Below are 23,250 nucleotides of genomic sequence, written 5' to 3'. Positions count from 1 at the left end.
ACGGTCCAAATTGGGGGGGGGGGGGGGGGGGGGGGGAGGGGATGCAAACCCAGCATTCAGGCCACATTCGTTAGCACACCTTGGTGGTGGTTGTGCCGAGTGATGTGAGAACGTGGCTTTGAGAACGGTCTTGTTGGGGGGGGGGGGGGGGGGGGCGGTATTGTATTTTTTTATTTAGTAATACGTGGTGTTGATATTGTTAATTTATCACTTAAAGCATCACTATCGGTATACGTTGCAGATCAAAAGGCTGGGTTATCACTGGGAAAGAATGCAAGAAAACCAGATCACTTGCTAATCAAAAAGTTTCATCCCACGCAAATACGCAGGGAGTGTAAAACGGCGGATTGAAAATGACCAGTGCAGCTTATCCTACATCGCGTAATCGTCAACGTTATTGATCCTTCCAGTTACAAAACCAGAGCTGCAAGCAGGAAACGCATTCCTGGCACGTTCCATATCGCTAGACTAATCCTGGTAGTTGCCCATCGTGGACATTGCATGGATAACCACTGCACTTGATTCTATACCTAGAGTATCAAGGTCACAAAGCACGCCACGTTGATGTGATCACACGGTTTATTTCATAGTATCCGTATCATGCAACAGGCGCGTTACACTTGGAATGCGCGCAGCGCGTGGGTCCGGCCATTCCGCTCGTGGTGCGCTCGGAAGTTGGGGTGGCAGCAGAATTTCAAGGCCGCGATCGTGATCACGAACTCGAGGAAGTCGACGTTCCCATCTTTGTCATCACCAAGGTCCCTCAGGATGCGGCTCACCACGAACCCATCCACGGGATTCTAAATGGAATCACAACAGCAAAAGATAGAAAAGACTGGACCTGGACTGCAGAACACGGGCAAAATCTACAGCAAGTGGTACACAGTACAATGACGTGCCAAGGGCGGTCATGCTACCACATTGATTCACTGTGAATAAGCCCTGCATTCTCAGAATTAAAGGTCCATTCGAGTTTAAAAGACTGCATTAACCTCCTACCCGTTAATTGACCCCTGATTAGGCACAGTCAGACACCGTCTGCAATACCGAAACACAGCACAATTCTGGCTAATACCTCATGAAGCTGATTGTAAAATCAGTTCTCCCCAACACACTGGTGTGCTAAAGTAGCAACTAATCAGCACGGTTTGTGACAACCCCTACAAATAGGCTGTATCGGGTTTCACGGAGATTATTTATGCAATCCAAACTAATAACCTTTATTACTACAGAAGAATGGAGAGGATACAAGCTCAAAGAATACAACCAGATACTCAAATGGGAGGAACAGAGGGGCTGGTCCATACGAATAGCAAAAGTACACCTCACCTGGATCAAACTCTTGCCCTTATCCCCCTTTAGGAAGCTCCTGAACGTTTCCTTCTTCAGACAATCTTTAACAGCACTGTCGTGGGCGAGTTCATTGAAGGTGGCCAGGAGCTTCAGGGTGGCTGCATGGAGGTCGCTCATCTTGGCAAGCGATGCACGGTCGAGTCAGTACGCAAGAGGAATCTGCGAGGACGAGACACGCGACAGTCTTCAATCACGTGAAGACAATGCACACGGCACCTCACTACGCACGAGAATGCGATTAATCATAAAACGACCGAACACCAAATCACGTAGCGCCCAGCTTTGTTACAAACACAATTTCTGGTCTAAACCTCAGCCAGCGCTGCGCACTGCTCTCATTGAACCCAGGTATCACCCGCGCGTTGCAGAGCGACCCACGACACAAGGCGTCTTGCCCAACACAGCGGCTGTAGCTGCACCTGCAACAGACGTCTGCAGCTTTAACGACGACTGCTGCTGCCACCCGTTGCGGCTTTTATGAAGCGCGGCCAGTGACGTCACCACTCACACCTGCTCGCTCTCATTGTGCGATTGAGTGATGATGTTTTTGATTGGTCCCGTTTATCTCGTTTCCCGGCTAATTGACAAGGGAAGTCCGTGATGCCAGAGGACAGCAGCAAGAACATTAACAGACAATGAACTGGGAGGCGCGTGACAAGCGACCCCAACATTGTCATCAAGCGAGCGCTTGATGGAGGCAGTGGAGGAGTTTGCACGGGGACGAATTAAATTAAATCTATATCGTCACTCGCAGCCGACACCACAACCCCTGCTGTAATAATTGTGCGCAAATGAGATGTCCGCGTTTTCACTTCAGGATTTGACTGATATATCCACATGTACGTGGATCTGCCGTGGTGTCAAGGTTTGCTCACTGGATGTGTAATGCCAGAGGTCTTCGGGTTCGATCTCCCCGAGCGGCAGTTGAACCAATGCCCACCCAGCATTGTAAATAGGTACACCACAGGTATTTGATCATTATGTTTTGACAGAATTTTGCCACCTCCTGCATATCAGAGCAGGTGATATGAACTGAGATTATTAAAACGGATAATTTATGACAATGTGGACTGCGTCAAACTGTGTTAAACGACGAGAACACGTGCCCCTATTAGAACTACGAACGACCATAATTGAGGGCCGCGTGATCGTGATTGGTGGAGTTGGCACGCGTTTCCCATGAGGCGCTGGGATGACGTCACAGGCGGCAAGACTCGTGTTGCTCCCGCGTGGCTGACGAAAGAACAAACAGAGCCCGGATTGATATTTAGCTTGGCAAAGGGTTTTATATCACTAGTTCATAAAGCCTGTCTTCACTAGGACAACGTTTTCAATAAATATAATAATGAACCTCAAACGAACCATATGGCGGGTCCCATGAGCCCCCGGCTCTCGCATGAACTGCGTTGCGACGTCATTTTATGTCTGTTGAAGGCGAACGATACGGCAATCTATGCCTCTCGTCGAGCTCGACATGATGCGCTAATCAACGTTTCAAAGTTGTGTTTCTTCTGCGCATTCGTCCTCGCTGCGCTTGGACGACATGACAACAGAATGATCCGCGCCAGGTGGATCTCTGCGTCTATATGCGCGGTGGGACGGAGTCGCCAAAAATAAATTAATAACGATTTTGACTCCCGTTGATTCGGGACCCCGGGGTCCCGCCATAAGGTTCATATAACAGTAATCCCGTAGTGTGGTAAGACACCCCAGGGCTCACAATCAGCACAGAATGCAACACTTAACCCTCGTCACAAGTGGGCGGCAGTTATGAGGCTGTGGGTTCAAATCCAAACTCCGTAATATTTTTCACTTAATAAAGAATCTTATTTAGCTCGTCATTTGTTGCACTAATTATTAGCATAATAATATTTTTAGCCCGCAGCATTTTTATTAACGCCTTTTACGGGAGCTACCAAATTTGTAGGAGGGCTTCTATTACAAATCAATCCCGTCGCTATGGGTGAGAAGGTGCCGCTTGCTTGTAACTTAATTCAGTACCGTCAAGGCCGATATACCCCTCTTTTTAACTTTTAATTAAATTGTAATTAAATTAAGTTCATAAATATTTTACAAACCTCGCCACAAGACGGCAGTAGTCACGAGGTCACTGGTTCAAATCCAACCTCCCTTATAATATATTTAGTTCACTTTATAAACCTTACTTTTATTCACCTCGTCATTTGCTGCAATGATTATCAGCATGGTTACATGAAATAAAACTATTCATGCAAGATGTGTAATTGTATAAAAATGTATTTTACTGCATCAACGGCTCCATGTGATTGGGAGCAATGTTAGTGTCAGCGTTACTCGCTCTGCCAAAGCTTTATTATGCAACACAGACACGTCACAACCCAGTATCACATGCTCTGTCATGTGTAGGTCTCCACTATGAAATGTAAGTTAATAATTTCAATACAGTACTCCTACAAGGCAGTGGTAAGCGACGAGGTTGGAGCTTTTTGCGCTCCCAATCTGGGTCTCCGTAATGTCCTCAGTTCACATTTCTGTGGTGGGGTTTATTGTCAATGAGCCCGCGACTCTTTCCTGGTCTCGTGAGTTTTCACTCGGCTATACTCTTTGGTTCTATTGGGTAAAGTCACGTAGGTGAAAATAAAATAACAAAAAATCACGACGTTTCGGCCACAACACAAGCGGCCTTCATCAGGTGAAGGGACGAGCCTGTCTGGAGGACAGCGCTGGAGTGGAAGAAGCCACGCTTAGATCATGACCTTTAAGCTGTGTGAGAAGATAAAGAAGACCAAGCGCCTTGACAAAGGAATAAGCATACAATTTAGCATTGAAATGGCTCATTGAAATAGCTAAGTTAAAGTATACACATCCGCAGAGGTACCCCTTGACAAAGGAATTAGCATAGAATTTAGCATTGAAATAGCTGAGTGATTAGCTTGTAACTGGTCACAGAAATAGCTATGTTAAAGTTAGAGTATATACATTCACCAAGGCACCTAGTACTCATCAAACAGGAGAATTTAGCGAAACACAACCACGCTCAGACATCGGACCTGTGTGCGAGCAAACAAGGTGTTCTGACAAAGAAATTAGCATAAAAATTAGCATTTGATTGGCGGATTTTAGGAAAGAGGTGGTGTACGTGCCGGTGGACTTGCAGTTTGGCGTGGGGGGGGGGGGGGGAAAGGGGGGAGGGGGAGTTTACCTATTGATGGTGTGAAAATGGGAATTTATAAGAGCTGCGAAAGTTTGGGGTACCACTACTCGAAAAATATACTGTACCATTGAAATTAGTTTAATGTTTAGTTCGATTTAGAACATCTTTCCAATGGTTGCTTAATTTGAAACCATCCTCTCGGTTGAAATTGTGTCTGTGTTTGTAGATCTGAATTGCTTCATGAACAAATCTCTGATAAAAGCCCGTGGGTTTGCAAAGAACCTTGGTATCGGAGAAAATTATATCGTGATCCCCCTCAGCGTTGTAACAGTGATCAGCCACGGCAGAAGAATTCATTTTGCCGTTTGATGAGTACTAGGTGCCTCGGTGAATGTATATACTCTAACTTTAACATAGCTATTTCTGTGACCAGTTACTAGCTAATCACTCAGCTATTTCAATGCTAAATTCTATGCTAATTCCTTTGTCAAGGGGTACCTCTGCGGATGTGTATACTTTAACTTAGCTATTTCAATGAGCCATTTCAATGCTAAATTGTATGCTAATTCCTTTGTCAAGGCGCTTGGTCTTCTTTATCTTCTCACACAGCTTAAAGGTCGTGATCTAAGCGTGCCTTCTTCCACTCCAGCGCTGTCCTCCAGACAGGCTCGTCTCTTCACCTGATGAAGGCCGCTTGTGTTGTGGCCGAAACGTCGTGATTTTTTGTTATTTTATTTTCACCTACGTGACTTTACCCAATAGAACCAAAGAGTATGGATCCTAGCAGTCACGAAAGCTTTAAATCTAGAATTCACTCAGCTAGATGCACTGTGGTACATTTTAAAGCAAAAATACATTTCAAAAATGTAATTTAATCGTGGTGCCCTTATAAAACTCAACGTTTAACCTACTCCCGCCGGCTTGTGCCCGCCCTCACAGTCGAGCATATTTGCGGAATACACCACGTGGTGCCGCCGTTGACCCTGGCCATTGACCGAGCAACCCAACGTTCCTACCAGCTCCCTCCCCAGGAATGTGTTATGGGATAGAGTGTTGCTCCCTTGTATGCGTGGGTTTTCTCCGGGTGCTCGAAGTTTCTTCCCACACGTACACTCATTAATTGGCTGTAAACATCTTAATATATAAAAGAGCACAGAGCTCAGGTAATTGTTGGCTCCAGCTCACCATCTGGCTTCCTTGCAGCTTTTGTGGTTCCTCAGCGAATGTGGGAGGCAATTTGCATGACGATGATATGTATATAACTAATAGAATCATTAAACGAAACAGCATAATAATTAATGTTATAGTATTTTTTTGTTGTCCTTCCACAATTACCTCCGATGACCACGGTTGGCTATGCACGGTGTGAAAGAAATTCAACATACATACTTTTTTTCAGATGCAATACATTTTACATATGAATACTTTCTACGTGGTGTATGTATTCCCTCCACAGATAGCTCTAATCAAGGGAAATACTATAATTAGTTAACTGCGTAGTGAATAAAAATAATTGGTTTAGTTATGTAAAGGAACCCTAATTTGATTGTATTTATAAGGTTTTGTACATGTAAACATTGGGATGGGTACCATATTTTTCACATTATAGGATGCACCAGAAAGTTACCCTGATTAACATGCAACGTTGACATATCGTTGGAACCATTGCACCAATGTTGGCCAAATGTTGGGGAAGATGCCCCCAAAACATTGGGGTATATTTTTCTTGTTTTAAAATGGTAAGAATAAGGCACGACTATGGAGATTGAGCCGTCTTGCAGAAGATAATTATGAATGCGCTGCTTTAGAACGGGGCAGGGATGTCATCTCGTGGATCATTCTGATCAGGCGATGGCGTCTTCCATCCTCTGGGGAACAAAGCCATGGCTTGCTACTGTATGTGTATTGCCGGCCTTCCAGGAGATGATTCTGAACAACTACCACACCAGATAAAAACACGTCTTCCAAAAACATAAATGTATTCTGCGTATTATGAGACACATTGCCAACTTTTGCTTAAAACCACAGAGAGGTGACCGTGCGTCTCATAAACTGAAGAGTAATGGTTTTTAGTGGTGTGGACCCACACTGCACGGCATATGATGACGTGATATTGTGAAGGATTTATATTTCGAAGATGTTGGTGCCCATACATTTCAAATAATATATTTTTTGAAAAATATGAATAGGTTTTATCCTTTTGGGCTACAAAAACGGAGGTGTTAAGATGGTCAAATACCAACTCGATACCTTTTTTCAAGGAATCAAGTCTGCATTAACCACACGTACTTGTGGTGAACATGCAAACAAAGGTGTTATTAAAGTGTTCATGAAGCGAACAAGCGGTTCTGCGGATATGTATTCGATGTTACACATTCCTGGATTGTAAACTTTCAATTCTACTATTTGATAATCAGTTGATGTGACATTTTTGCCATATTAAATTATCTGGAGTGTGAGGTAAATAAACTTGCCCGTGAGTTGAAATGTTCTACTGTTGTGAAGTCAGTTCTGCAACAACAAAGCTGTACAATTACTGTTATCTCTGCTCCAAAATCACATGAACTATAGCTCACAGAGGTCAAGCTGTAGCTCAAACATACACAGCCTTGTGTACGTAACTTTACAGCTCAGGGATGTTGAGTTATATCACTGTTGAGTTATATCATTGTTGAGTTATATCACTGTTGAGTTATATCATTGTTGAGTTATATCACTTTTGAGTGAGGGCCACTTAGCAGAAGTGAAACAATTGCATTTAGTTGGCTTTCATTGATCCCTGAAGTTTCTCATGTTGGTTCGCTGACCCAAGATGAAGTGTAGATTCGCTCACGCAAGTGGTGGGTTCTTATCGCAACAGCATGGATCTGTGAGACAAAATATCCAGGCTTGTGAAGAGGCCGTCAGAGGATTGGAACAGCACAGCTGGAAAATGGGAAAATATTGACCCTTGCTTTTGGTGAGTTCATGAACAAACTCCAATGACACCAGAGCTAATTAACTATTCTCGAAGGTTTCTGACTTTGTATAGAGATATCCCAAAGAAATAACAATTGGCAAAGGTGTGCTGCTACTTCTGCTCAAACAGCAGGAAGACACGACTTCCATTATGGCTTGCTTGTGTCGCCAGTCCGTCCACTTTCCCATAGTGATCGTAACGAGAGAGCAGGCCAGCTAAACAAAAGCATTCGGGGACGATATATGTTATTCGGAGTTGAGTTCTTGTCCCATTCTATACCAAACAGCAGGTTGAGATGACTGGACAGCTTCACAAACAGGGAACGCAAATCGGGTTACTAACTCTCTCTGATTGCCCGGGAGTCTCCAACGGAATTAGCATCAATCTTATGGTGACGATTTAAAGCGATCCAGGAGATTCTAATTGGATTTTTTTAAGGAAACGTATTAATCAAAAAATCTCCCGCAATAACGTCAGTGAAGAGTTGGCAAGCCTAAACGTTAATGAGTCACGTGATGGTAACACTTTATTCAAAAGTGCTCTTCTGGGTAGCTTTAGAATCTGTGCAACAGTGGCCAAGAGACACCACATCAGCCCACATGCCACAAAACACAACTGTTCTCAAATCCCCCAGTTACCCGGCTAAACCTGCACTCAATACATATTTTAACAGAAAAGCCTCAAAAACGGATATAGCGTACATTTCCTCTTACATCCACTTTAATTATAGAAATTAAACAATATTTGCTCACTATACATTTTTTATATATATACAAGCAGACCTCGCATCGCGTTCAAGATGAGCTCCTGGAGAAGTGAGCGCTAATCGGATCAGCGTTAAAAGTAGTCATTTCACCATTGTATTTATGGGGATGCGTTCCCGACATCGTTAATTCTTTCATATGAGCAATAAATGAGGGCTTCATTTGGGTAACAGTAATCGTGCAATCAATTAGAAACTGGTTAACTTTATTTAACGAATTAAAAAAATATCATTGATTATAATAAGATCAGTAGTATGGACCTTACTCACGAGTGCATTCTACTGTACTGTAGAACAGTAATCCTGTGCTGTGATAAGATGCCCCAGGTCTCACAATTAACACAGAATGCAATACTCAACCTCGTCACAAGCAAACGGCAGTCAAGAGGTTGTGGGTCCAAATCCAACCTCCGTTATAATACATTTTCCATTAATAAACAATTTTATTTACTTCGTCATTTGTAGCAGTGTTTATCAGCATAATCATATTAAATAAATAAAAATTCTAAAACTATTTACACTGTTTGCGTTATTGTATAAAACAAATGAAAAAGTATTTGAATGCATCAATGGTCACCATGATTAATGGTAGTAATGTTAGTTTCAGAGTTACTCTGGCAAAACTTTAATATGCAACACATATACAGATGTGTTACAGCACAATATCATATGCTGTGTCATGTGTGACTCTCCACGTATGAAATGTAAGTTAATAATTTATATATGAACCTAATGGCTGTATCCCGGGGTCCCATAAGCCCCCGGCTCTCGCATGAACTGCGTTGCGACGTCATTTTATGTCTGTTGAAGGCGAACGATACGGCAATCCATTCCAAACGACGAGCTCTACACGAGGCGCTAATCAACGTTTCAAAGTTGTGTTTCTTCTGCGCGTTCGTCCTCGCTGTGCTTGGATGACACGACAACAGAATAATCCGCGCCAGGTGGGTCACGGCGTTTATATGCGCGGTGGGACGGAGTGGCCAAATTCTTTTAAATTTATTACGATTTTGACTTCCGTTTATTCGGGACCCCAGGGTCTCGCCATGAGGTTCAAATAATTTTTTGACAATTTACATCTACCATCAGACACTAGCTACAGTGAGGGGAAAAAAGTATTTGATCCCCTGCTGATTTTGTCTGTGTGAGTGATCATTTCTTTGCCCACTGACAAAGAAATGATCAGTCTATAATTTTAATGGTAGGTTTATTTGAACAGTGAGAGACAGAATAACAACAAAAAAATCCAGAAAAACGCATGTCAAAAATGTTATAAATTGATTTGCATTTTAATGAGGGAAATAAGTTTTTGACCCCTCTGCAAAACATGACTTAGTACTTGGTGGCAAAACCCTTGTGGGCAATCACAGAGGTCAGACGTTTCTTGTAGTTGGCCACCAGGTTTGCACACATCTCAGGAGGGATTTTGTCCCACTCCTCTTTGCAGATCTTCTCCAAGTCATTAAGGTTTCGAGGCTGACGTTTGACAACTCGAACCTTCAGCTCCCTCCACAGATTTTCTATGGGATTAAGGTCTGGAGACTGGCTAGGCCACTCCAGGACCTTAATGTGCTTCTTCTTGAGCCACTCCTTTGTTGCCTTGGCCGTGTGTTTTTGGTCATTGTCATGCTGGAATACCCATCCACGACCCATTTTCAATGCCCTGGCTAAGGCAAGGAGGTTCTCACCCAAGATTTGACGATACATGGCCCCGTCCATCGTCCCTTTGATGAGGTGAAGTTGTTCTGTCCACTTAGAAAAACAACCCCAAAGCATAATGTTTTCACCTCCATGTTTGACGGTGGGGATGGTGTTCTTGGGGTCATAGGCAGCATTCCTCCTCCTCCAAACACGGAGAGTTGAGTTGATGCCAAAGAGCTCCATTTTGGTCTCATCTGACCACAACACTTTCACCCAGTTGTCCTCTGAATCATTCAGATGTTCATTGGCAAACTTCAGACGGGCATGTATATGTGCTTTCTTGAGCAGGGGGACCTTACGGGCGCTGCAGGATTTCAGTCCTTCACGGCGTAGTGTGTTACCAATTGTTTTCTTGGTGACTATGGTCCCAGCTGCCTTGAGATCATTGACAAGATCCTCCCGTGTAGTTCTGGGCTGATTCCTCATCGTTCTCATGGTCATTGCGACTCCACGAGGTGAGATCTTGCATGGAGCCCCAGGCCGATGGAGATTGACAGTTCTTTTGTTTTTCTTCCATTTGCGAATAATCGCACCAACTGTTGTCACCTTCTCACCAAGCTGCTTGGCAATGGTCTTGTAGCCCATTCCAGCCTTGTGTAGGTCTACAATCTTGTCCCTGACATCCTTGGAGAGCTCTTTGGTCTTGGCCATGGTGGAGAGTTTGGAATCGAATTGATTGCTTCTGTGGACAGGTGTCTTTTATACAGGTAAGCTGAGATTAGGAGCACTCCCTTTAAGAGTGTGCTCCTAATCTCAGCTCGTTACTTGTATAAAAGACACCTGGGAGCCAGAAATCTTTCTCATTGAGAGGGGGTGAAATACTTATTTCCCTCATTAAAATGCAAATCAATTTATAACATTTTTGACATGCGTTTTTCTGGATTTTGTTGTCGTTATTCTGTCTCTCACTGTTCAAATAAACCTACCATTAAAATTATAGACTGATCATTTCTTTGTTAGTGGGCAAACGTACAAAATCAGCAGGGGATCAAATACTTTTTTTCCCTCACTGTAGCAGTAAGACCACCGTCTCGCGCAGGAGATGCGAGAGGCGCACCCAGAGGCGGCCAACGACGATGGCGCCGTCCGACACCTAACACAAGTGAACCGCGCGTGTCCGATGGTGCAGCAGCGGCAGCGGCGTGGCGTGCGGATCTCGTGGCAGCCTCCACACTAAGGCTGAACGATTTGGGGAAAATATCTAATTGCGATTTTTCTGACAGATATTACGATTTGACACTAAACATGTTTAAGTCAAGCTTCACTTCAATTTTCACTGTGTGATAGCTTTAAAGCATGACCACGTGATACCATCAAAATATGAACTGCTCTTCCTATTCTTATGCAAGTGTAGTAGGTTCAGCTGAGTCGCAGACGTAGTAGACTTTGGAGGCAGCGCATTGTTTTAGTTCCACCACACGGGGTAACTTCCCCTGAACAGAAGAACAACCTCGGCTGGTGACCACCCAGCTAACTACACAGGTTACCACACAACTGTTACTATGGACCCGAGACCAACAGTACACGTGCTGGAAGACTCGTAGAGCGGAGATCGTAGACGAAGGGTTATTTTCCCAGGATTATCAACCCTGGTCCCTCTCGAGACTCGGCTTATATTCTCTGTGGCATGGCCGGCTCCGCCCTTGGTCACGTTCAACTTCCAGAACCATCGGGAAGGACCTGGGTCCCAATCACGTGACCCCCCCTAACCCCCTCTAGGGGCCCCCTCTGTCATCTTAACCGGTCACGTGTCCTCACAGGTCAACCAGAGTGCCATGGCCTTACACGACCTTCCCCTTTGGTCGGCACCCACGCACTGTGCCCCTCTAGGGCCGGTACTACACCCACAGCATGGTGACATCCAGCGATGTCGCTACACAAGGATGAGAAAATAAGTGATTTGCTTCCAACATGTATTCATTAAAACAATTTCATTTAAATAGAACAATAAAATATGATTTGAGTCTTTCGGTAAAGTCACGTAGATAGGTTCAAAGAAAATAACAAAAAACTACGACGTTTCGATCGCAACACAAGCGTTCGTCATCAGGAAGAGGGGGTTAACTTCTAAAGGGTTAGCTTCTAAAGGTATGTAGGGGTGATTGTCACTCACCACTCTGCAGGCTGGTAGCTTCCCCTTATCATCAATAGGGGGCAGCGGCGTTACCACGCCAAGGCAAGGGGCCAACGACAAATCCCAGCAAACGGATCCTGGGACACATTCCCCGGGGCCCCGGGAGGGGGGAACCGGGGGATGATGTCACCTTCCAGAATGTTCCAGAAGGAAGGCATGGCTAGGGCGGAGCAAGCCACGAACCAGTATATAAGCCGGACCTCTCAGAGGTCTGGCTCAGTTATCTGCAAGCTGAAGAACAAATACCTGGCCTGAAGATAGGACCCTGGCCCCCAAGCTCCGATGTCCTTCTAAAGGCCGGAACTCAGTGAGGCCAGTGGTCAGGACCCACGGACCAGGAGGGTCGGGTCAGATAGCTTCCCCTAGGTTCCAGCCAGAGGACGATAGGGAGCGGGTTACCCAGTGATAGAGCACGTATTGTCCGGAGGCCATACCTCCCCAGGCATCGGGTAAAGGGACCGATATACCGTTTGTGTAAGGGACCTTGTAGAAAAGACAATAAATATCGTGTTGCCTCATAAGAAGTTTATTCGTCAATACATACCCACTACAAGGAAACTGTTTATAAAGGTTTGAAATGAGCGTCACCCAAATGTCAGCGGCCAATGTTAATGTAAGTGGTGGGCAGCGACAGTGGTGGGTTTTCCCACCAATAAAAGGACTGCCCGGTAAAAATGTGCATTATAATGTAAGATCTTTCAGCGGCTTCCACGGCGGGCGCCCTGAGTTGGCTATGTTAATGTGAGATATTAGCATGTTAACGTGAGACATTAGCACGTTAATGGGTGATCGTAAAGCAAAAATCTCGAACTCGGTGGGCGAGGTGGCTGTGTAAGGGTGAGACATTTAACCTGTTAATGTAACATCATTGAGCCGAAAATAAGAACTAACATGGGAAGGTGGTAGGATGGGAATATCACAGCCAGTTATGACTTAAACTGGTTGATGACGTCCTTCCAATGATTGCTGGGTTTGTACCCATCTTCTCGATTGAAATTGTGTCTGTGTCTATATATATGGATGGCTTCATGAACGAATCTTTGTCGATGGCCAGTGGGTTTGCGGTGGGTCTTAGAGAAATACATTTCGTGCGATTTCGATTTGAAATCGATTAATCGTTCAGCCCTACTCCACAGCCACGTGAAGTGGCGGCCATTAAACGCTGAGCGATCCACACCCCCCTCCATCCCGCACCACCCATCTGTGACAGGAGCAATGGTCAGCATCGTCGTCGATGGACAGCCAAGCAGGAGCGTGAACGGCCCGCTCAGGGGCCACGTGCCGTTGGCGAGCAGCGAAGCACCTAGGTAGATAGTCGATACTCCTGACTCGATTGTACATACAGTCAGGGTGTTGAAACATCTATAAAGTCAGTAGATGCTATCTGTGAAAGTGACTCGTCTTGTCTGTGTGAGTGACTCGTCTTGTCTGTGTAAGTGACTTGTCTGTGTGAGTGACTCGTCTTGTCTGTGTGAGTGACTTGTCTGTGTGAGTGACTTGTCTGTGTGAGTGACTCGTCTTGTCTGTGTGAGTGACTTGTCTGTGTGAGTGACTTGTCTGTGTGAGTGACTCGTCTTGTCTGTGTGAGTGACTCGTCTTGTCCGTGTGAGTGACTCGTCTTGTCTGTGTGAGTGACTTGTCTGTGTGAGTGACTCGTCTGTGTGAGTGACTTGTCTGTGTGAGTGCCTCGTCTTGTCTGTGTGAGTGACTTGTCTGTGTGAGTGACTCGTCTTGTCTGTGTGAGTGACTTGTCTGTGTGAGTGACTTGTCTGTGTGAGTGACTCGTCTGTGTAAGTGACTCGTCTTGTCTGTGTGAGTGACTTGTCTGTGTGAGTGACTTGTCTGTGTGAGTGACTTGTCTGTGTGAGTGACTCGTCTTGTCTGTGTGAGTGACTTGTCTGTGTGAGTGACTTGTCTGTGTGAGTGATTTGTCTGTGTGAGTGACTCGTCTTGTCTGTGTGAGTGACTTGTGTGTGTGAGTGACTTGTCTGTGTGAGTGACTTGTCTGTGTTAGTGACTCGTCTTGTCTGTGTGTGACTTGTCTGTGTGAGTGACTTGTCTGTGTTAGTGACTCGTATTGTCTGTGTGAGTGATTTGTCTGTGTGAGTGACTTGTGTGTGTGAGTGACTTGTCTGTGTGAGTGACTCGTCTTGTCTGTGTGAGTGACTTGTCTGTGTGAGTGACTTGTGTGTGTGAGTGACTTGTCTGTGTTAGTGACTCGTCTTGTCTGTGTGAGTGACTTGTCTGTGTGAGTGACTTGTCTGTGTGAGTGACTTGTCTGTGTTAGTGACTCGTCTTGTCTGTGTGAGTGACTTGTCTGTGTGAGTGACTTGTCTGTGTAAGTGACTCGTCTTGTCTGTGTGAGTGACTTGTCTGTGTAAGTGACTTGTCTGTGTGAGTGACTCGTCTTGTCTGTGTGAGTGACTTGTCTGTGTGAGTGACTTGTCTGTGTTAGTGACTTGTCTGTGTGAGTGACTCGTCTTGTGTGTGTGAGTGACTCGTCTTGTCTGTGTGAGTGACTTGTCTGTGTGAGTGACTTGTCTGTGTGAGTGACTTGTCTGTGTGGGTGACTTGTGTGTGTAAGTGACTTGTGTGTGTGAGTGACTCGTCTGTGTGAGTGACTCGTGTTGTCTGTGTGAGTGACTTGTCTGTGTGAGTGACTTGTGTGTGTGAGTGACTTTTCTGTGTGAGTGACTTGTCTGTGTGAGTGACTTGTGCGTGTGAGTGACTCGTCTTGTCTGTGTGAGTGACTTGTCTGAGTGACTTGTCTGTGTAAGTGACTTGTCTTGTCTGTGTGAGTGACTTGTGTGTGTGAGTGACTTGTCTGAGTGACTTGTCTGTGAAAGTGACTTGTCTTGTGTGTGTGTGAGTGACTTGTCTGTGTGAGTGACTTGTCTTGTGTGTGTGAGTGACTTGTCTGTGTGAGTGACTTGTCTGTGTAAGTGACTTGTCTTGTGTGTGTGAGTGACTTGTCTGTGTGAGTGACTTGTCTTGTGTGAGTGACTTATGTGTGTGAGTGACTTGTCTGTGTGAGTGACTCGTCTTGTCTGTGTGAGTGACTTGTCTGTGTAAGTGACTTGTCTGTGTAAGTGACTTGTCTTGTGTGTGTGAGTGACTTGTGTGTGTAAGTGACTTGTGTGTGTGAGTGACTTGTCTGTGTAAGTGACTTGTCTGTGTAAGTGACTTGTCTTGTGTGTGTGAGTGACTTGTGTGAGTGAGTGACTTGTCTGTGTGAGTGACTTGTCTGTGTGAGTGACTTGACTTGTCTGTGTGAGTGACTTGTCTGTGTAAGTGACTTGTCTTGTGTGTGTGAGTGACTTGTGTGTAAGTGACTTGTGTGTGTGAGTGACTTGTCTAAGTGACTTGTCTGTGTAAGTGACTTGTCTTGTGTGTGTGAGTGACTTGTGTGAGTGAGTGACTTGTCTGTGTGAGTGACTTGTCTGTGTGAGTGACTTGACTTGTCTGTGTGAGTGACTTGTCTGTGTAAGTGACTTGTCTGTGTGAGTGACTCGTCTTGTCCGTGTGAGTGACTCGTCTTGTCTGTGTGAGTGACTTGTCTGTGTGAGTGACTCGTCTGTGTGAGTGACTTGTCTGTGTGAGTGCCTCGTCTTGTCTGTGTGAGTGACTTGTCTGTGTGAGTGACTCGTCTTGTCTGTGTGAGTGACTTGTGTGTGTGAGTGACTTGTCTGTGTGAGTGACTTGTCTGTGTGAGTGACTCGTCTTGTCTGTGTGAGTGACTTGTCTGTGTGAGTGACTTGTCTGTGTGAGTGACTTGTCTGTGTGAGTGACTCGTCTTGTCTGTGTGAGTGACTTGTCTGTGTGAGTGACTTGTCTGTGTGAGTGATGTGTCTGTGTGAGTGACTCGTCTTGTCTGTGTGAGTGACTTGTGTGTGTGAGTGACTTGTCTGTGTGAGTGACTTGTCTGTGTTAGTGACTCGTCTTGTCTGTGTGTGACTTGTATGTGTGAGTGACTTGTCTGTGTTAGTGACTCGTATTGTCTGTGTAAGTGAGTTGTCTGTGTGAGTGACTTGTGTGTGTGAGTGACTTGTCTGTGTGAGTGACTCGTCTTGTCTGTGTGAGTGACTTGTCTGTGTGAGTGACTTGTCTGTGTGAGTGACTTGTCTGTGTAAGTGACTCGTCTTGTCTGTGTGAGTGACTTGTCTGTGTAAGTGACTTGTCTGTGTGAGTGACTCGTCTTGTCTGTGTGAGTGACTTGTCTGTGTGAGTGACTTGTCTGTGTGAATGACTTGTCTGTGTGAGTGACTCGTCTTGTGTGTGTGAGTGACTTGTCTGTGTGAGTGACTCGTCTTGTCTGTGTGAGTGACTCGTCTTGTCTGTGTAAGTGACTTGTGTGTGTGAGTGACTTGTCTGTGTGAGTGACTTGTCTGTGTGAGTGACTTGTCTGTGTGAGTGACTTGTGCGTGTGAGTGACTCGTCTTGTCTGTGTGAGTGACTTGTCTGAGTGACTTGTCTGTGTAAGTGACTTGTCTTGTCTGTGTGAGTGACTTGTGTGTGTGAGTGACTTGTCTGAGTGACTTGTCTGTGTAAGTGACTTGTCTTGTGTGTGTGTGAGTGACTTGTCTGTGTGAGTGACTTGTCTTGTGTGTGTGAGTGACTTGTCTGTGTGAGTGACTTGTCTGTGTAAGTGACTTGTCTTGTATGTGTGAGTGACTTGTCTGTGTGAGTGACTTGTCTTGTGTGAGTGACTTATGTGTGTGAGTGACTTGTCTGTGTGAGTGACTTGTCTGTGTAAGTGACTTGTCTTGTGTGTGTGAGTGACTTGTGTGAGTGAGTGACTTGTCTGTGTGAGTGACTTGTCTGTGTGAGTGACTTGACTTGTCTGTGTGAGTGACTTGTCTCTGTGAGTGACTCGTCTTGTCTGTGTGAGTGACTTGTGTGTGTGACTGACTTGTCTGTGTGAGTGACTTGTCTGTGTGAGTGACTCGTCTGTGTAAGTGACTCGTCTTGTCCGTGTGAGTGACTTGTCTGTGTGAGTGACTTGTCTGTGTGAGTGACTCGTCTTGTCTGTGTGAGTGACTTGTCTGTGTGAGTGACTTGTCTGTGTGAGTGACTCGTCTTGTCTGTGTGAGTGACTTGTGTGTGTGAGTGACTTGTCTGTGTGAGTGACTTGTCTGTGTTAGTGACTCGTCTTGTCTGTGTGTGACTTGTCTGTGTGAGTGACTTGTCTGTGTTAGTGACTCGTATTGTCTGTGTGAGTGATTTGTCTGTGTGAGTGACTTGTGTGTGTGAGTGACTTGTCTGTGTGAGTGACTCGTCTTGTCTGTGTGAGTGACTTGTCTGTGTGAGTGACTTGTGTGTGTGAGTGACTTGTCTGTGTTAGTGACTCGTCTTGTCTGTGTGAGTGACTTGTCTGTGTGAGTGACTTGTCTGTGTAAGTGACTCGTCTTGTCTGTGTGAGTGACTTGTCTGTGTGAGTGACTTGTCTGTGTAAGTGACTTGTCTGTGTGAGTGACTCGTCTTGTCTGTGTGAGTGACTTGTCTGTGTGAGTGACTTGTCTGTGTGAGTGACTCGTCTTGTGTGTGTGAGTGACTTGTCTGTGTGAGTGACTCGTCTTGTCTGTGTGAGTGACTCGTCTTGTCTGTGTAAGTGACTTGTCTGTGTGAGTGACTTGTCTGTGTGAGTGACTTGTCTGTGTGGGTGACTTGTGTGTGTAAGTGACTTGTGTGTGTGAGTGACTCGTCTGTGTGAGTGACTCGTGTTGTCTGTGTGAGTGACTTGTCTGTGTGAGTGACTTGTGTGTGTGAGTGACTTTTCTGTGTGAGTGACTTGTCTGTGTGAGTGACTTGTGCGTGTGAGTGACTCGTCTTGTCTGTGTGAGTGACTTGTCTGTGTGAGTGACTCGTCTTGTCTGTGTGAGTGACTCGTCTTGTCTGTGTAAGTGACTTGTCTGTGTGAGTGACTTGTCTGTGTGAGTGACTTGTCTGTGTGGGTGACTTGTGTGTGTAAGTGACTTGTGTGTGTGAGTGACTCGTCTGTGTGAGTGACTCGTGTTGTCTGTGTGAGTGACTTGTCTGTGTGAGTGACTTGTGTGTGTGAGTGACTTTTCTGTGTGAGTGACTTGTCTGTGTGAGTGACTTGTGCGTGTGAGTGACTCGTCTTGTCTGTGTGAGTGACTTGTCTGAGTGACTTGTCTGTGTGAGTGACTCGTCTTGTCCGTGTGAGTGACTCGTCTTGTCTGTGTGAGTGACTTGTCTGTGTGAGTGACTCGTCTGTGTGAGTGACTTGTCTGTGTGAGTGCCTCGTCTTGTCTGTGTGAGTGACTTGTCTGTGTGAGTGACTCGTCTTGTCTGTGTGAGTGACTTGTGTGTGTGAGTGACTTGTCTGTGTGAGTGACTTGTCTGTGTGAGTGACTCGTCTGTGTAAGTGACTCGTCTTGTCTGTGTGAGTGACTTGTCTGTGTGAGTGACTTGTCTGTGTGAGTGACTTGTCTGTGTGAGTGACTCGTCTTGTCTGTGTGAGTGACTTGTCTGTGTGAGTGACTTGTCTGTGTGAGTGATTTGTCTGTGTGAGTGATTCGTCTTGTCTGTGTGAGTGACTTGTGTGTGTGAGTGACTTGTCTGTGTGAGTGACTTGTCTGTGTTAGTGACTCGTCTTGTCTGTGTGTGACTTGTATGTGTGAGTGACTTGTCTGTGTTAGTGACTCGTATTGTCTGTGTGAGTGATTTGTCTGTGTGAGTGACTTGTGTGTGTGAGTGACTTGTCTGTGTGAGTGACTCGTCTTGTCTGTGTGAGTGACTTGTCTGTGTGAGTGACTTGTGTGTGTGAGTGACTTGTCTGTGTTAGTGACTCGTCTTGTCTGTGTGAGTGACTTGTCTGTGTGAGTGACTTGTCTGTGTAAGTGACTCGTCTTGTCTGTGTGAGTGACTTGTCTGTGCAAGTGACTTGTCTGTGTGAGTGACTCGTCTTGTCTGTGTGAGTGACTTGTCTGTGTGAGTGACTTGTCTGTGTGAGTGACTTGTCTGTGTGAGTGACTCGTCTTGTGTGTGTGAGTGACTTGTCTGTGTGAGTGACTCGTCTTGTCTGTGTGAGTGACTCGTCTTGTCTGTGTAAGTGACTTGTCTGTGTGAGTGACTTGTCTGTGTGAGTGACTTGTCTGTGTGAGTGACTTGTGCGTGTGAGTGACTCGTCTTGTCTGTGTGAGTGACTTGTCTGAGTGACTTGTCTGTGTAAGTGACTTGTCTTGTCTGTGTGAGTGACTTGTGTGTGTGAGTGACTTGTCTGAGTGACTTGTCTGTGTAAGTGACTTGTCTTGTGTGTGTGAGTGACTTGTCTGTGTGAGTGACTTGTCTTGTGTGTGTGAGTGACTTGTCTGTGTGAGTGACTTGTCTGTGTAAGTGACTTGTCTTGTATGTGTGAGTGACTTGTCTGTGTGAGTGACTTGTCTTGTGTGAGTGACTTATGTGTGTGAGTGACTTGTCTGTGTGAGTGACTTGTCTGTGTAAGTGACTTGTCTTGTGTGTGTGAGTGACTTGTGTGAGTGAGTGACTTGTCTGTGTGAGTGACTTGTCTGTGTGAGTGACTTGACTTGTCTGTGTGAGTGACTTGTCTCTGTGAGTGACTCGTCTTGTCTGTGTGAGTGACTTGTGTGTGTGACTGACTTGTCTGTGTGAGTGACTTGTCTGTGTGAGTGACTCGTCTGTGTAAGTGACTCGTCTTGTCTGTGTGAGTGACTTGTCTGTGTGAGTGACTTGTCTGTGTGAGTGACTCGTCTTGTCTGTGTGAGTGACTTGTCTGTGTGAGTGACTTGTCTGTGTGAGTGACTCGTCTTGTCTGTGTGAGTGACTTGTGTGTGTGAGTGACTTGTCTGTGTGAGTGACTTGTCTGTGTTAGTGACTCGTCTTGTCTGTGTGTGACTTGTCTGTGTGAGTGACTTGTCTGTGTTAGTGACTCGTATTGTCTGTGTGAGTGATTTGTCTGTGTGAGTGACTTGTGTGTGTGAGTGACTTGTCTGTGTGAGTGACTCGTCTTGTCTGTGTGAGTGACTTGTCTGTGTGAGTGACTTGTGTGTGTGAGTGACTTGTCTGTGTTAGTGACTCGTCTTGTCTGTGTGAGTGACTTGTCTGTGTGAGTGACTTGTCTGTGTAAGTGACTCGTCTTGTCTGTGTGAGTGACTTGTCTGTGTAAGTGACTTGTCTGTGTGAGTGACTCGTCTTGTCTGTGTGAGTGACTTGTCTGTGTGAGTGACTTGTCTGTGTGAGTGACTCGTCTTGTGTGTGTGAGTGACTTGTCTGTGTGAGTGACTCGTCTTGTCTGTGTGAGTGACTCGTCTTGTCTGTGTAAGTGACTTGTCTGTGTGAGTGACTTGTCTGTGTGAGTGACTTGTCTGTGTGGGTGACTTGTGTGTGTAAGTGACTTGTGTGTGTGAGTGACTCGTCTGTGTGAGTGACTCGTGTTGTCTGTGTGAGTGACTTGTCTGTGTGAGTGACTTGTGTGTGTGAGTGACTTTTCTGTGTGAGTGACTTGTCTGTGTGAGTGACTTGTGCGTGTGAGTGACTCGTCTTGTCTGTGTGAGTGACTTGTCTGTGTGAGTGACTCGTCTTGTCTGTGTGAGTGACTCGTCTTGTCTGTGTAAGTGACTTGTCTGTGTGAGTGACTTGTCTGTGTGAGTGACTTGTCTGTGTGGGTGACTTGTGTGTGTAAGTGACTTGTGTGTGTGAGTGACTCGTCTGTGTGAGTGACTCGTGTTGTCTGTGTGAGTGACTTGTCTGTGTGAGTGACTTGTGTGTGTGAGTGACTTTTCTGTGTGAGTGACTTGTCTGTGTGAGTGACTTGTGCGTGTGAGTGACTCGTCTTGTCTGTGTGAGTGACTTGTCTGAGTGACTTGTCTGTGTGAGTGACTCGTCTTGTCCGTGTGAGTGACTCGTCTTGTCTGTGTGAGTGACTTGTCTGTGTGAGTGACTCGTCTGTGTGAGTGACTTGTCTGTGTGAGTGCCTCGTCTTGTCTGTGTGAGTGACTTGTCTGTGTGAGTGACTCGTCTTGTCTGTGTGAGTGACTTGTGTGTGTGAGTGACTTGTCTGTGTGAGTGACTTGTCTGTGTGAGTGACTCGTCTGTGTAAGTGACTCGTCTTGTCTGTGTGAGTGACTTGTCTGTGTGAGTGACTTGTCTGTGTGAGTGACTTGTCTGTGTGAGTGACTCGTCTTGTCTGTGTGAGTGACTTGTCTGTGTGAGTGACTTGTCTGTGTGAGTGATTTGTCTGTGTGAGTGATTCGTCTTGTCTGTGTGAGTGACTTGTGTGTGTGAGTGACTTGTCTGTGTGAGTGACTTGTCTGTGTTAGTGACTCGTCTTGTCTGTGTGTGACTTGTATGTGTGAGTGACTTGTCTGTGTTAGTGACTCGTATTGTCTGTGTGAGTGATTTGTCTGTGTGAGTGACTTGTGTGTGTGAGTGACTTGTCTGTGTGAGTGACTCGTCTTGTCTGTGTGAGTGACTTGTCTGTGTGAGTGACTTGTGTGTGTGAGTGACTTGTCTGTGTTAGTGACTCGTCTTGTCTGTGTGAGTGACTTGTCTGTGTGAGTGACTTGTCTGTGTAAGTGACTCGTCTTGTCTGTGTGAGTGACTTGTCTGTGCAAGTGACTTGTCTGTGTGAGTGACTCGTCTTGTCTGTGTGAGTGACTTGTCTGTGTGAGTGACTTGTCTGTGTGAGTGACTTGTCTGTGTGAGTGACTCGTCTTGTGTGTGTGAGTGACTTGTCTGTGTGAGTGACTCGTCTTGTCTGTGTGAGTGACTCGTCTTGTCTGTGTAAGTGACTTGTCTGTGTGAGTGACTTGTCTGTGTGAGTGACTTGTCTGTGTGAGTGACTTGTGCGTGTGAGTGACTCGTCTTGTCTGTGTGAGTGACTTGTCTGAGTGACTTGTCTGTGTAAGTGACTTGTCTTGTCTGTGTGAGTGACTTGTGTGTGTGAGTGACTTGTCTGAGTGACTTGTCTGTGTAAGTGACTTGTCTTGTGTGTGTGAGTGACTTGTCTGTGTGAGTGACTTGTCTTGTGTGTGTGAGTGACTTGTCTGTGTGAGTGACTTGTCTGTGTAAGTGACTTGTCTTGTATGTGTGAGTGACTTGTCTGTGTGAGTGACTTGTCTTGTGTGAGTGACTTATGTGTGTGAGTGACTTGTCTGTGTGAGTGACTTGTCTGTGTAAGTGACTTGTCTTGTGTGTGTGAGTGACTTGTGTGAGTGAGTGACTTGTCTGTGTGAGTGACTTGTCTGTGTGAGTGACTTGACTTGTCTGTGTGAGTGACTTGTCTCTGTGAGTGACTCGTCTTGTCTGTGTGAGTGACTTGTGTGTGTGACTGACTTGTCTGTGTGAGTGACTTGTCTGTGTGAGTGACTCGTCTGTGTAAGTGACTCGTCTTGTCTGTGTGAGTGACTTGTCTGTGTGAGTGACTTGTCTGTGTGAGTGACTCGTCTTGTCTGTGTGAGTGACTTGTCTGTGTGAGTGACTTGTCTGTGTGAGTGACTCGTCTTGTCTGTGTGAGTGACTTGTGTGTGTGAGTGACTTGTCTGTGTGAGTGACTTGTCTGTGTTAGTGACTCGTCTTGTCTGTGTGTGACTTGTCTGTGTGAGTGACTTGTCTGTGTTAGTGACTCGTATTGTCTGTGTGAGTGATTTGTCTGTGTGATTGACTTGTGTGTGTGAGTGACTTGTCTGTGTGAGTGACTCGTCTTGTCTGTGTGAGTGACTTGTCTGTGTGAGTGACTTGTGTGTGTGAGTGACTTGTCTGTGTTAGTGACTCGTCTTGTCTGTGTGAGTGACTTGTCTGTGTGAGTGACTTGTCTGTGTAAGTGACTCGTCTTGTCTGTGTGAGTGACTTGTCTGTGTAAGTGACTTGTCTGTGTGAGTGACTCGTCTTGTCTGTGTGAGTGACTTGTCTGTGTGAGTGACTTGTCTGTGTGAGTGACTCGTCTTGTGTGTGTGAGTGACTTGTCTGTGTGAGTGACTCGTCTTGTCTGTGTGAGTGACTCGTCTTGTCTGTGTAAGTGACTTGTCTGTGTGAGTGACTTGTCTGTGTGAGTGACTTGTCTGTGTGGGTGACTTGTGTGTGTAAGTGACTTGTGTGTGTGAGTGACTCGTCTGTGTGAGTGACTCGTGTTGTCTGTGTGAGTGACTTGTCTGTGTGAGTGACTTGTGTGTGTGAGTGACTTTTCTGTGTGAGTGACTTGTCTGTGTGAGTGACTTGTGCGTGTGAGT

The 23,250-nt window shown here is 45.7% G+C and overlaps 1 protein-coding gene across 3 annotated transcripts; it reads right to left on the bottom strand.

Moving 5' to 3' along the window:
* Positions 1 to 561: 561 nt before the first annotated feature.
* Positions 562 to 1,876, bottom strand: LOC116947086 (protein S100-A1-like). Of its 3 annotated transcripts, none has more exons than XM_032962503.2 (3): positions 1,773 to 1,876; positions 1,330 to 1,512; positions 562 to 800 (listed from the first exon to the last, which is right to left on the bottom strand). In XM_032962503.2, the coding sequence occupies exons 2-3, from the start codon at positions 1,468 to 1,470 to the stop codon at positions 615 to 617; spliced, it is 327 nt and encodes a 108-aa protein (XP_032818394.1). In that variant the 5' UTR covers positions 1,471 to 1,512; positions 1,773 to 1,876; the 3' UTR covers positions 562 to 614. The 3 variants fall into 3 exon arrangements, with proteins under 3 accessions (XP_032818394.1, XP_032818395.1, XP_075926534.1); XM_032962504.2 differs by having other exon boundaries at positions 1,709 to 1,806; XM_076070419.1 differs by lacking the exon at positions 1,773 to 1,876 and adding an exon at positions 1,698 to 1,721.
* Positions 1,877 to 23,250: the final 21,374 nt, after the last annotated feature.

Source organism: Petromyzon marinus, chromosome 29 (genome assembly GCF_048934315.1).
Source record: "Petromyzon marinus isolate PM22_M1 ecotype Great Lakes invasive population chromosome 29, UKy_Petmar_22M1.pri1.0, whole genome shotgun sequence".
NCBI classification, from domain to species: Eukaryota; Metazoa; Chordata; class Hyperoartia; order Petromyzontiformes; family Petromyzontidae; genus Petromyzon; species Petromyzon marinus.
This window is presented reverse-complemented; position numbering and strand designations above follow the sequence as displayed.

Excerpts from the sequence above, each read along its gene's own strand:
- LOC116947086 (XM_032962503.2), bottom strand. The coding sequence starts at position 1,470 with ATGAGCGACCTCCATGCAGCCACCCTGAAGCTCCTGGCCACCTTCAAT. Across the intron at positions 801-1,329 it reads AGGGCAAGAGTTTGATCCAG|AATCCCGTGGATGGGTTCGT; the intron begins GTGAGGTGTACT and ends GATTCCATTTAG.